General features: G+C 44.3%; 1 protein-coding gene across 7 annotated transcripts in view; it reads left to right on the forward strand.

Annotated features, from left to right (window-relative positions):
• The window catches only part of LOC4578049 (discoidin domain-containing receptor tyrosine kinase B), a 253,601-nt gene that overhangs the window by 183,581 nt on the left and 56,230 nt on the right, over positions 1–13,790 (forward strand). For all 7 annotated transcript variants that reach the window (XR_009765848.1, XR_009765849.1, XM_061655110.1 and 4 more), the window contains one exon: positions 1,945–2,124. Coding sequence is in view for 5 of the 7 variants with exons in the window: in XM_061655110.1 (XP_061511094.1) it covers positions 1,945–2,124 (180 nt within the window). In the remaining 2 variants the exon portion in view is untranslated. The remainder of the gene's footprint in view (positions 1–1,944; positions 2,125–13,790) is intronic.

Consider the following 13,790-nt stretch of genomic DNA (forward strand, 5'->3'; position numbering starts at 1 on the left):
GATTTTGTGCGTAAGCAGTTCATTTTGACACTTATTTTTCAGTTTCAACTTACTTTGAATAAATATTGAAATATTAAATAAATATGAATAAATATTTAAAGCTGAAACATTGGTCTATGGTTAAAGGTTCAACGGGAAAACCCTGTAAATTTACAATAGGAATAGGATGAATTGATATGAGATTTGAGAAATTTACAATGGGAATGAGATGCTTTGCAATGTGAAACGAATGGGAATTTGTACCAAGTGGAAACAACGCGAATTGAATAAAAGGGATTTCAACAATATAGACGCTAAAATGAAATTCTAAAAGCTTTAGAAATGCTCTTCCATTACCTTTCTTTTGCAGTAATTTGCTCCAAAAACTGTCTCAAAATACCATATTTATCATACAAAAATCGCGTTCCATTTTGTCGCTCACTATCCGATCCATTCACTGACCCACCATTATTCCACTTGGGACAAAATGAAGCCTAATATGACGCGCTTCTTTTGTGTGGTTGAGCATCATCCGTCACCTGGGCCGCACTGGCAAGCAGAACAATGGTCGGATTATTAGAGACGGTGGAGCAATTTCAAACCCCAATGGCCGACCCAGACACACGCAAACACACATTATACGACTGTCTCGCCAGCTGAGTAGCTTTCAATCATGTGAGCTGTGTGTGAGTTTGTGTGTGTGTATCCTGTAGCCAGTGCTCATCTTCTGCTGCGGCTCCCTTTCACCGATTGGCCTTACGCTCCTGTTGTCGGCTAGCTGTTCTCTCCCCCCTCGTTTGTCATTTCAAAACTAATCTCGGGTGTTGCGTCCCCCGAGAGAGCGAGTGGAAAGATCCTTCCAGTCCAGTACTGGCTGCACATTTGTCACCTAGCAAGTGGACTGTTTTTTTATAATGCTTGCCACATTTCAACTCACAGAGCTCGAGGTTGTTGCTGTGCGATTCTTATGAGAACAACAATATGTTGAGCTTCGCGGCTGACGGAAGTGGTGATGGCGTGGCGTGTGTGTGTGTGTGTGTCCGGCTGGCTCTAATGGTGAAATTACAATTCCCAACGCATACCCAGCTCGCTAGCGGGGGGGGGGGGGGGGGGGGGGTGGCGCAAATAGGCAATGAAACCCTGTCCACCGTGGTGACGCGCGATCGCACCCAGCCGGCAAGTCAACGTCCCGGGCTGTCCGAGCTGTCCGAGCGGTTGGGTGGAAATTGTCACTGCTCGGGAGAAAATACAATAAAAGTTGATAATGACTCCTGGGATCGATGGGACGCCAGTTGCCTCCCGGGCACACTCGAAGAAGACGCGCACACGAAGACTCACTCGGTGTCAGCGGTGCAAACTACACTCTTCCCATGAACACTTTCCAGCAGTCAGCTGAGGGGTATGGGAGGGTGTGAGTTGACGGGAAATTGTGCTTCTACGTTCGCCCTACCACCCAGGCGGCTTATTGCTGTGGCAAATTAGATTGGCGCTTCTGGCAGCTCACCATCTCTCCTTCTTTCTCTCCGGGCGCTGGCTCGAAGGTTCAAGCTCGCCCGGGAGTTGATTGCAGCGCCAATTCGCTCGCCATTGAACAAGTTCGCCATTACGGTATTTGTTTGTAATTTTGCTTCAATAAAGTCATCAGGAAAAGTTGTTAATATGGCGCAGTCGATTGGCGGTTTGCTGATGGCCGTACGATCAGCTGGGCATCGCGTGGTGATCGAGAGAGAAAACCTTGCTTTTCTGTTTGTCACAATTACGGTTTAGATGAGCATAGCGTTTCGTTGCATCAAGAAGGAACACTTTTTTTTGTAGATTTTGAAGCAGCATAGTTAGTAATCAACATAACCTTTTGAACTGAAATAAGAAAAAAACATAAACTGTAGTTTTTAATATAGTTGGATCGATTCTGCTTTCTAATTGGAAATAAATTAACAACAATTGTGGCCTCTTCTTTCTTTCCAGAGGGTCTCATCTCGTACAGCATCCCGAAAGGTGTCATTCGAGGCGTGGAGGTGGACCTCTCCGACCGCACGTACGACGGCGAGGGCGAAGGCGATCGGCTTGTCCACGGGCTCGGCCAGCTGGTGGACGGTCAGAAAGGTGCGGACAACTTTCGCATCGATATCCACGGCTTCGGTAAAGGTGAGTTACGGAAAGGTGCAACAGCAACCCTATTAAATTCGATCTTAATTTAAGCTTTAAGGCAAAGGAATCTTCCAGGAATTCCAATCGATTTGAGCGCTTCTATTTTTTTTTGCGTGTTTTCATTGGAAACATGAATGGAAGTGAACATCTTTCAGGAACATACCACCCAGCCTCTTTATCCAATTTTCGTATCATCATCCAATCGAAATTCTTACTTTTGCCATTCCTTGAAAAGCCCCTAGCAGCCATGCTCAGTGTTCGTTGTTTGAGAGAGCAAAGAATAGGGCCATTCCAAAGAACAGCCTGCTCGAAGTTGCAATAATTCAAATCCAAATGGCACCCAATCGTTTTATGTAAGTGTGTTTGTGTGTGTGTAGGCTAAAAAGAAAATCGTGCCTTTGATCCGAAGCAGGGCAGAAGCAGAAGTGTGTGTACCAGTCTCCTTCTTCACCCCCGGTGTGGAAGCATATTATCGAACGGGCAATCGGGCAAATAATGCTTCAGCAAATGCTCAAACACTTCAAGCTTCGAGAACGCTTCGGCGTGTTTTTGCAGCGCCAGAAGTATTTGCGTTCGCATTAAATACTTTCGATTGTGTATGTGTGTGAGAGAGAGTGAGTGGCTGTTTCAAAAGCTACAACCCATCCCGCACTGAAGAAACCGGAGAGCTTTTTCTCCGGAACTATGTGCAAACATATCACGTTCCGGTTTTTTGCTTGTCGAGTATCGGCGGTATCTGCTTTTTGTTTCTCCTCATCAGCAAATAATAAGATCAGAAGGTGGTGTGCATGATTGTTTGTATGCACACACAAAAAATACACACTACCAAGAATGCAGCAAAAAAATGTAGCATACGGTTCCGTTCAAGATCGTTTAGCAAATTCTTGGAAATGAGCTACGGCGCTAGGGCGTTTAATTTTTCTTCTCCCCCACGATACCTTCGATGCCCGTTCGAGTGGAACCTGTATGGCTAATGGGTTTGCCGTGCTAATGGTTGCCGTTCGGAGCAACAAACGATTGGTTTTTCCACCTCTCAAAAGCACACACACACACAAACACACACACACAGAGTGCAAGTTTATGCAAATAATTGTGTGCGAAGAAGAAAGCAGCCCAAGTCCTCTCCCAGAGTCACATAACACAAGCTCGCTTGACTCTGGCGCCTTTGCGCTACCGAACCCCCCACGTTCCCAACCTTTGTACGGGCAAAACGCAGCGCATGTTTGGCTCTATTTGTTTCGCAAAGTTAATTGTTTCATGGATGGCAACATTCCTGCCCGAAGGCGAACCCGGTAGCAGGACGGAAGAATGGTGGCGTCTTCTGCAACTGACACGCTCAAGTATGTGAGTTTGCAGTTTTGTTTTACCCCGGCAACCCTGCACGGGCTGCAACTAGCCCGCCCTTGGAAACGTACGGAACGAATGCAGAATTGTTTATGAAAACCATAAAATACCCCCTCCCAACCAGCTTCGGAAAGTTTGAGTTCGAGAACTGCTTTCTCGATCAAACCGTCCACACGATGACTTGCTGTGTGGATTGTACCGGGAAGTAAATAGCACCGGGAGGAAGCAACAAAGGGTCAAAGACCATCCGGTCACGTCAGTCGACACTCTGCTCCGGGTGTGTGTTTGTGTGTGTGTGTGTGGGTGCACTAAGAGAAATACCAACTGGCTCTGTCAGCCACTGGTGTTGAAATGTTGTTCCTATTAATTACCTTCTAGTTGATAAATTTTACAACAACTTCTGGTGGTGGTTAGGGTGCTCTGCCGCCATGCTGCTGCTCCTTCGTCCTTTACGAAGCCACATCGCCTTTGCGGAGCAGCTTTGGTCTGGGGGAGCAAGTAGTGGGAAAAAGTTTTCCAAGTAATTTCCACCATTTTGCTTAATGATGCTTGCAGCATTCGCCCCGGCGCGCGCGCGCCTTACCTTGCAGTGTGAGCGATCACCTCGGAAAGGAGCCTTGGGCGAGTACGAGTTCACAGCAACCGAGGCGAAAGCGTTCCGGGTCCTTCTGTGTGTGTTGGTTCTTTGTAAAAAAAATAAGGAAGGAAACATATTATTTCTGTGCAATATTGTGCCGAGTTCGAACCGTCTGGCCGTTCGAAAGCGTCATTTCTCAAGCCCACAGCATGTCCCGTGGCATGGGTCGGAGAAAGCTAGTTTTAATCAGCGCTGGACGGCCCAGAAGCTGCCTTTCTCTCGCTCAATCCCATCGTCCCTTTTTTCGTAATGGTCACTGGAACAGATTAAACTTATGATTGCTTTTCTCTACGCAGAAAGCAGACTGTGCGCCTCCGTTTGCTGCTGCTGGTAAAGGTCTTTTGCACTAGATTTAGCAGAAGAGCTTTCAGGCCGGGAAATGTTGAGTTCAATTTTCATTCGGAAAAGCTTCCACCAAGGTGCAAAAGGTGGTGTGGCAAGACACACGGTGTGCAACTCAACACGAATTGGAATTGCATTTTACATCGACGTGAACGTGAAAGACAGCCGTCAACTACAATCTACATAATCAATAAAGCTTAATAATCCGGCTTCACCACAACACGGACGGAGGACACCACGTGGGGAGAGTGTATGTGTGTGCTATACATAATTTTCGCCTCGCCAGAGCAAAAGATAGAGAGGAGGGGAGACTATCGACCAGCAACACAAGCACACAGACACACACTCACACACACTCAAACCGTGTGTGTGCAAGCGTTCCACAATCCACATGCAAAGCAGGAAGCGCTTCCTGCTTTCTGGCGTTCCCGGCTCCAGGATGATTGAGGTTTTGTGGAATCGAAATCGAGTAGCAGTACGGTTGCCCGGGAAAACACAACCTGTCCTGCTTGTGAGTGTATGTGTGTGTGATCGTCTACCACACCGGTCTGTAAGAATGCATCATCACTAATGCCATTGCCTAACGTTGTCGGTAAAATGGAAAAACCGCTCAGGTTGGTTGTCCGGCTTTCTCAAATCCGCTTTCACCTACTCTCCCTTCCCACTCTCTTCCCTCTGTGCAGTGAGAATCTACATGTGTGGTTACTTTCTCGATGCTTTCTCCACCCCCAAACTCCAACCCACCCACAGGCCACACATATATGACCCCGATCGCCGGGCGTTCTCTTGCTTTGTGGTTTATCCTTTGCTCTTAATCTGTCTCCGGCCCCTCCAGGGGACGGACAAGCTGTTCGAAACACGCAAAAGACGAAATGCCCTGACCACCACCATCACCAGGGCCACTAGCGACGGAGAGTGCAAGAGAGCAGAATGTCGGCTCCTGCACCCGACCCGCAGTAACCTTTAAAACCATTGTGACAATAATTTTCGATTAAATGAATATAAAATGACCGGTGTGATCTGCAATTCAAAACCATATTTTCCATTTTCTATCATCGCTTCGGGCATTCAGTTTTGGGGTGGCAGTTGGCCTTGTCGTTCGGACTTTGGCGTTGCTTTGCCTGTGGTTTTTTGCCACATGTGTTGCAACGACAAGGGGTTTGGATAAATTGCTCGACTCTCTTACCTGCAGCGGCAAAAGGCGGGTCAAGTGTTTTTAGATTAAACTAGTGCATACACTTTTAACGTACTGCATGAAGTAGTGCATTCGTTAAAAATGTGTTAAAGAGGCTTTTTCCTTCAAGCGTACAAAGGTCCAGAATGAGGATAAAAAACCTATGACATGTATATTAACTTTTTAAAGGGTTTTCGAAAAGATCAAAGTAAGATGAAATTGCACTATTTTGTATTATATATCCCATGCAAAGGCCAACTCAATGTTTTTTTTTAATATTTAATAATTTTTTAATACGATTTTTGGCAGTTTTTTTACTAATTTTTAGAATCGGCTAACGATTTATGGACTATTTTTATGTCAAAAAGCATTAAATTCGTTCAAAAATGTTATTTGATCTCCAACAAAAAAGCCATAATATATTTTTATGTCATCCATTGGCAACGTTAAACTTGATTTAACAAGTAAAAACTTGAAAGATTCTTTCTGCGTTGGTCCCTATAAGGTTTGATGAATTTGAACCTCATCCGTACCACTTTTCCGTAGCCATTGACGGCCCAATTACATGTTTGGATTTAAATTTAGGAACTTGTAACCAGTGCTGCAAAATGTCATTGTCAATGTCATTCAAAAATCTTACTGGAAAAAATCACGTACTCCATTGTGATAATCAGATTGTGATTGACGTGACCATCGCATGCGTTGTGACATTTTTGCCACTAATGCTTGATCAGTCACTGACTATGACTTTTTTTTACTGTGATCAGTTCTGCAAAATGTCACTCACATAGTCATCACAAATTCCGAATGAAACAAGATCATGCCAACGTCATGAGCTCTACTGTGATGATCAGATGAGAGACTCAAACAGTGAGTGCGACCATCACATGTTTGGTGACATTTTGTGCAACCAACTCTTGGTCAGTCACTTGGTCGTGACATTTTCTCTCGGTGATCATAAATGTCACCAAGCATCTGATTGATCCACCAACTGGTTGAGTCTCATCCCTGAATTGAGTCATGAGCTGATTTCAGCTTAGTTTCAGTCATGAGTGTTGGTGACTGAATCAGCGGCATTTGGCAGCACTGTTTACAGCCAGAAAAAAAATCATAATTATGCTTGCACCAGCGATAAGCTCAGCTTGTCAGTCAGAGCATCGCGTTTAACCAAAGCACTCGGATGTCGTGTTCAGCATGTCATGACGCACTTTCATTGAGTATCAGCAATGAACATCAAGCTACCACGGATATGTTCATTGTTTTCGTTGGTGAAAATCTCGTGATACTCATAGTTTTTCGAAGCGGTGCTTGCAACGAAAAAGTCAGACTGAGTAAAGTAAGTCAAAATAATTAAATTTGACTTTGATTTATTTATATGAAACATTAAATGAAATCAGTCTATGAGTTGTATAAAAACTGAGTTTTGCAATATTTTTTGAAATTGTACAGTATACATTCAATTCTATCGACTTTGCCCGGAAAAGAACAATTCAAAAACATAAACAAATCGCAGCCATATTACTCCGGGGAAGAAATAAAACTCTTAATTATTCCTCCGTCCGTCCCAAAATCTAAAAAGGGCTGCACCACTTTGCCCAACAACTTAAAGCAAACAAGTTCTGTTTTCGATAATCATAATTTGCCTTTACCAGTTCAAACTCGCAAACTTCGTCTATCCCATTCTGCATCCAAAATAACGGCACCAATGAACCCGCAAATATTTGTGCGAAACTGAACCGCATCACCGTGAAGCTGCCAGCATTGCTATGCAGGGATAATTAATTCCCTGTTTCTCCCTCCATCTCCAATTTCCCGACCCCTAGAACACCGATATCGATATAAACCGAGACGATATTATTCATTCCCGATTTGTGCTTCGGCAGTCGTTCCGAAATCAACAAAAATGAAATCAATATCATCATCTAAATCAATAAACTTCAGCGCACGTTTTGCCGCTTGCAGTGCTTGAATGTTTTTCCGGCTGCCAACACCACCACCAGGCGTCTCCACCGAATTTCGGTGACTGCGAACGACTACCTTCGCAACGCTTCTTTCCCAACCCAGCCACCGATAACGAGCTGTGGCGATGAATGGCGATGCTTGCCTGCCTTTGCTTTGTCGTCTATCATAAGCGTTTCGATGGATACGTGCATTAGAATCTACGATTTTCCCGACTGAACGGAAACGTGTGTACAATCCTGCAGGAGTTGGTGAAATGGTGGAGTTTCTTTTTCAAAATCTCCAAAGTCGAAAACTTGCTCGAAAACCTTCGCAACTTGGCTGGCTTGGCGCTATCGAACAGTGTGTGAGTGCCCACAGAACCAGAAGACGTGCGGAAAAATCTAATAATGGAAATCATTACTCGTGTCGTATCGGCCGGCTGTGGGGGAGCTAGTATGAAGACGAGACTTTCGGGACAAACGACGATGTCAAAGAGCAACTCCCTCTGCCCCTGGTGCTTGTGCGAAAACGCCTCAAGGCTTACTGAAAGGAGTTCGCTTGTTCCGAACGGGTGCGGAGGCATGAATTGCGGTAGCAAAACCGTTTATCGTCTTCATCTTCGGTCCCAGTTTTGCCGTTCGGTAACAAATTTGCGCGCAAAAGGACTCCTTCCCCATCTTATTTTGCATCCATTTTCCCCACGGAAGCGTCTCCGTTTCTCTACTCTCTCATTCCTTTCTGCATCACGCTAAACCTTGAACCATGGTGACAAAGCCATAAAGAAGCGACTTTGAGCAGTGGGGACGCGTGTCCCCAGTTCCAACCCCGAAAACGGTTTCGAGGAACGTTTGCTGCCTCCGTTAAACCGTTTTCGGGTGTCGGTGCCGTTTTAATCCCTCACAATTACCGTGAAAAGATGATCGGTTTGTAGCAGAGCGGTGGAAATGAATGGTACATGGTGCAGGCTTGGTAGGAGGAATGCTAAGGACACACCGCTAAGACATTGCACGAGCGAGCGTGCGAACCCTTAAGGCGTTGAGGACGCGTTTGGCTTGAGGCGGAGTTGGGATAGGAGGGTTTGGCTGGGCTTGGAAAATTTATTTTGGTAAGCAAATTTATTGATTTTCCCGCACCGTTTTATCGTGTCATGGCTCATGGTTTGCGTGCAGAGAAGGAGTTAAACCGGATCGAACGGGGGAAAGGCCGGGCAAACTGGTTGCTTAAATGAATTTAAAATGAGATCACCGTTTACCGGGTGTTGTGATATAATGTGTGCGAGCTAGAGGGTTCGGTAGGAGCAATCTGCATATGCAACTAATCCGCAATGTGGATGTGTGATAACAGAGTGTGGCTTTAGGTACTGTAGTTACACCGAATACTGTAGTCTTTGTCTTCGTGGAAGGACAGTTTTTGCTTTTAGGGGAATTTAAAGAATGGGAAATTATTGTCGTCCGACCTTGTAAAAATGGATGCGTTTTTGTTTTGATTATAAATCATATGAAAGTTACAAATAATTAACAAACTTTCACTCACTCTCCCTCTCTCTTTGTAATATTTAAGACAGATTTAATAAAGAAGGTTATCGATAAACAGAAATATTATTCTATTTCCATGCAATAAAAACCCAATCCAACTAACTACCAAAAACGATTAGCAACTAAAACCCAAAAACGATTAACACTTAGAATGAAACATGAATTCAATATAGAAAAAGGCTTGTCAAATAAATTCTATACCACATTTGAGCAAAATTGCGGTTTCTTGTGATTATAGACACTTGACTGTCATTTTTTAAGCAATGTTTTATCCCTAGCCTTTTATAGTTTTTATCTATTTTGCTATAAATTTAATTATAAGAAAACAATTTAAATTTAATTTATTTTATTCCAAATTATTGCATCAAAATTCATGGACAGGAAAACTTGCTTATACCATTAAATATCCTTCCACCACTGTAAGTCGCAAAACCCCCGTCCAAGAAATGTGTTTCTATTCTTCAACGTCACCTTAAAGCACCATCGATATCTTATCCCTTTTACACAATCGATACTATCTACCGGAAAGGATCGAAGCAATACTCCACCGAAGAAGAGTTTTCCTTCTCCCCTTCCACGCTCAAAAAACCACCAGAACATGGAATGCTCGTTAGTTTGTCGTAAGGTTTCCCTTTCAACAGCACCACCACCAACCCAACAGTCGAAAAAGCCATTTTAAAACCTATCAAAGAACGATTTTCCATCCCTTGTACCGCAACGTCGTTTGTAATTCAAAGTCGTTGAAAACTCGCCCCAACAAAATGGATGGGGGGGGGGGGGGGTGCAGACAATGCGGCAATGTTGCGACGCGTCGTTTTGTCGACGCTCGCGCTCCCAGCTGGTAAGGAAGGTAACGAATTAAAATATTATATCAAAACATCGCATCTTGAGCGGTGCGCCGTAAAACCGGGACGCTTTCGCTTTTTTCTTCTAGCAGCAGCGGGAGGAAGAAGTGCTTTAGTTGCGGTACAAATCGTTATCTTTCTTCAACTTCCGCATTGAACATTGCTGCACGTCTGTGTTCGAAATAGAGCCGAAACTGATTGAAAAACGTGTTTCCATAATGTACTGTGCGGTGGCAAAAATGTTAAAAACCATTCCGGGCTGGTGCCGTTTAGTTGATTGCTTCAAGAAAATAGGGACACGTTCTTGGGGGAATTTCTGGGAAATTTATTCCACCTTAGCAATAAGCCCCCACGCGTGTGCATGTGTGTGTGTGTGCAGGTGGTTTCCACTTTTTGTATCTATGGCGATGGCAATCCGTAAAAGGAGGGGACGGACTGTGTGACCCATTCAGCCCACTTGTGCCACAAAAGGATATAGTGTATTTTCCTTTTTTCATCCCTCCCCTTACACATGGAAAAGAAATAAATAGTGACGGATGTACGGATTGTGTGGAGCTCCTTTAAATTGGTGTCCGTTTTTCATGGCTCTCTTATACACACACTCACACTCAGTGGCTTTCCCTTTGTTGTAGGATGGCTCGTTAGCATGCCAACGAAGGTAGTTTTGAATTTGATTAGAGAGAGTGGGAGAGCGAGATAGCGAGAGGGCCAAACCAAAAAAAACATAAAAGAAGAGAGAGCGAAACACTCCCCCCGAAGCAACTTCGAAGCCACGGAACACAAAAGGGTGCAAACGATTTCTGTGACGCGTCGGAAACGGAACCGGAAGATGGAACCGGCCATTAACGAGAAGCGGAGGGCGCTGGTCGTTTGCCTTATCATGTAACAATCTGCGGATGTGGTTTCGATGTCCTTATCTGCTTTCTTTTTTTTCGCCTCCGGTGTCCTAGTCCATGTACATAAAATAAATAAAAGTAGTGTAGGGAAAACTCAATCGGCTTCGGGCGGCAAGGGAAGCTGCTGTTGGACGACACACGCCCGAAGGACATCATTATATTGAGCCAACGGAGCGACTTCTAATCTAGCCAATCCGGTGCTGGTGCTGCGGTTCCGTGTGGAGCATCCTATGGAGAGTTTACCCCACTAGCCTCTTACCGTGCCCCAGGACGAGTGTAAGTTATTGTCCTTAAAGAGAGTGGCATTTTAAAGTGTCCCCACATTCGGAACAGTAAAATCGATTTTACCTCCTTTTCTATTACACTTTTTTGTACCTTTCTTTTCCATTATGTTGAAGCAAATGTAAAGCCTCCGCAAGTGACCACTCGCGTGTGCCGATAACACATGCACACTACAGTGGGTACGAATTTCAATTTCCGAAAATCGTTCAACAAAACCTCCAAAGTTCCACTGGCACCGCTCGGGTCTGGATTCAATTCACTCGATTGCAGTCGCACCATTTCCGGTCGAAGCAACGGCAGCCAATCTCATTTCTAAGCGTCCCATTTCCCCCTTTGCTTTCGCATCCACCACCTATCTCGCATCCCCCCCGAACGCCGAATCTCCAAACGACAGATCATGAATGAATAGTTCCGGATCGATGCACCTAATCGCGTTGCATAAAGTGCAGCACACCACGGTGGTGCTGCTGCCGGGCAGGATCAACTCTACCCTACACACATAGACACACACTACACACATTCACCTCGCAACAACGTTACAACATTGCCGTGTAACGCCTGGTTGCTGGCCCAAAAACCCGTTCAACCGGCAACATCGGTTCATGTGCCGGCACTGGGCACTACTACGCTGGGCTTGGAAAATCTGTTGAACATTTCCGCCGGAACGGATCTCCGGCACGTTCGGTGTGCGCGCTCGCGGTGTGTCATCGTATGTCGCGGTCTATGTCACGGATGGACACACCGTGAGTGTGTGTATGGGTGTGCGCATATGCTTGGCCGCAGGATATTTTCCGGAACACATTCTACACGCACACGGAGGCCAACAAATAAAAGCACACGCGGAAATGCTTTTCCAAACGCAACGGACACACCACGGTTGCTCAGGGAGAATTTCGGAACCCGGGGATGGATGATCATTTCATCGGCACTAGCGATGCTTCCGGTATTTGTTAGAAAATGTTGTTTCGTGTGTCCTTTTTTTGCATTCGATTCAAAGTGAGGCTCGACCGTTTCGTTCAGTAGGGCTCAAGTTAGATGAATTTGAAGGTTTTACATTTACCATTTAAATTTGTTAAATGATTTCGTACTTTTGCACTGATGATTCTTTGATAAAGTATTTTGAATGTTTTAAAATATTTAAATCATTTTACATTTGTGAAATTATTATTAAAATATGTGACATGTTATAAGAATAAAAAATGAAAGATAAAATATAGAATTTTCAAAATTTTAAAGAAAAATCAATTCCTCCGCAGTGAATGCGCTTTAGTTTTTAGCGTTCAGTTCTCCTGGGCCTTTTCAATCTTTTCCAAAAGCCTCTACGTCATTTGGCACAAGATTGCTCTACAGTATCATCGCTCGGCCATCGATACTACCGTTCGGTACCATTACTCACTTCCGAACCATTTCTGATTGCTCAAGGTAACAACAAAAAAACACACGCACACCAATATCAACTCGTTCAACGTCCGTACGCGCTTAGGCACTTTGAGCTCCTGTTGTCTTTCGCTAGGGAAGCGAGATGGTTTGAATCATTGCAACTGTTTTGTAGCCGTCGAGCGATAGAACGGGAATGAAATTATCCTTTTTTATGACAGTGCTGGGTACAGTTTTCCATTCGATTTGCGAAACTTTCCGCGATGTGTTTGGAAGGTATAGCGACCATGTTTTTTTTTGGCTTCAAATTGGTAGGACCGGTTGAAAGATAGTGAACCAACAGCGCAATGTTTGACGAAAAGCACTGCCGTAACAGTACCGTTCATTAGGCAGAAAGTGGTGCTAGCGAAAAAAGTGAGGAAAACTTTTGTGAGTATACTTCGAAAATGATCGATCTTGTGCTACTGCTTTATGCTTTTTAGTATATTTCGTAATGAAGGGTATTGTTGTTAGAGCTATTTTACTATGCGTTAAAGCTACATATTAAGCTATTATCCATTTTCTTATGGTAGCGAGTCATTCTAATTTGAATAATTTGTTTAAACAAACCTCAAGTTCATCGATAAATGATCCAATAACTACTTCACATATTTCAACTTCCCACAAAAAATAAACGACTTTTTTGCACATTATTCTCATTGAAGTGTTTTGCATATTTACAAAGAAAGATAGCGAAAAAATACCTTTAAATCCAGCACTCACCCATATCCACGGCCACAGCTTTCCAACACAATTCCAACAAGACGACAGGGACGAGGTACAAGCTTTCCGTCGTTTTTTTCAACATTCCCAGCGATGGAAATGACAAAAGGAAAATGTGCCATTCTTTGTGCTCGTTTCCTCTCTCTCTCTCCCTCGTACCACCGTGTTAGCCTTCGCCTGACAACGCGCTTACACCATGTGCTCCAAGCTCCAAGCCACACTGCTAACCCACTTATGTTTGCACTGAATTAAAAATATTTCCCGGAGATAAATTTAATGAAAAACAAACACACCGTACCTTCCGCATCACTAAACTCTGTTGGCTCGTTCTCTCTCTCTCTGCCTCTCCCGGTTTCCCTACCACTCGAGAGGGAGGTATTCGAACGTCGTGTGCTCACCGTGTACGTTCGCTTGAGTTATTTCTGGTTAAGGAGCGTCTTCTTGTCGGGTGGAGATCTTCACGTGCGCTTTCTTACATTGCTCTAATTTCGATGGAACGCGGTAAGGAGCGCATTTTTATAACGTTTG

The sequence above is a fragment of the Anopheles gambiae genome, chromosome 3 (assembly GCF_943734735.2).
Source record: "Anopheles gambiae chromosome 3, idAnoGambNW_F1_1, whole genome shotgun sequence".
In the NCBI taxonomy this organism is placed as follows: domain Eukaryota; kingdom Metazoa; phylum Arthropoda; class Insecta; order Diptera; family Culicidae; genus Anopheles; species Anopheles gambiae.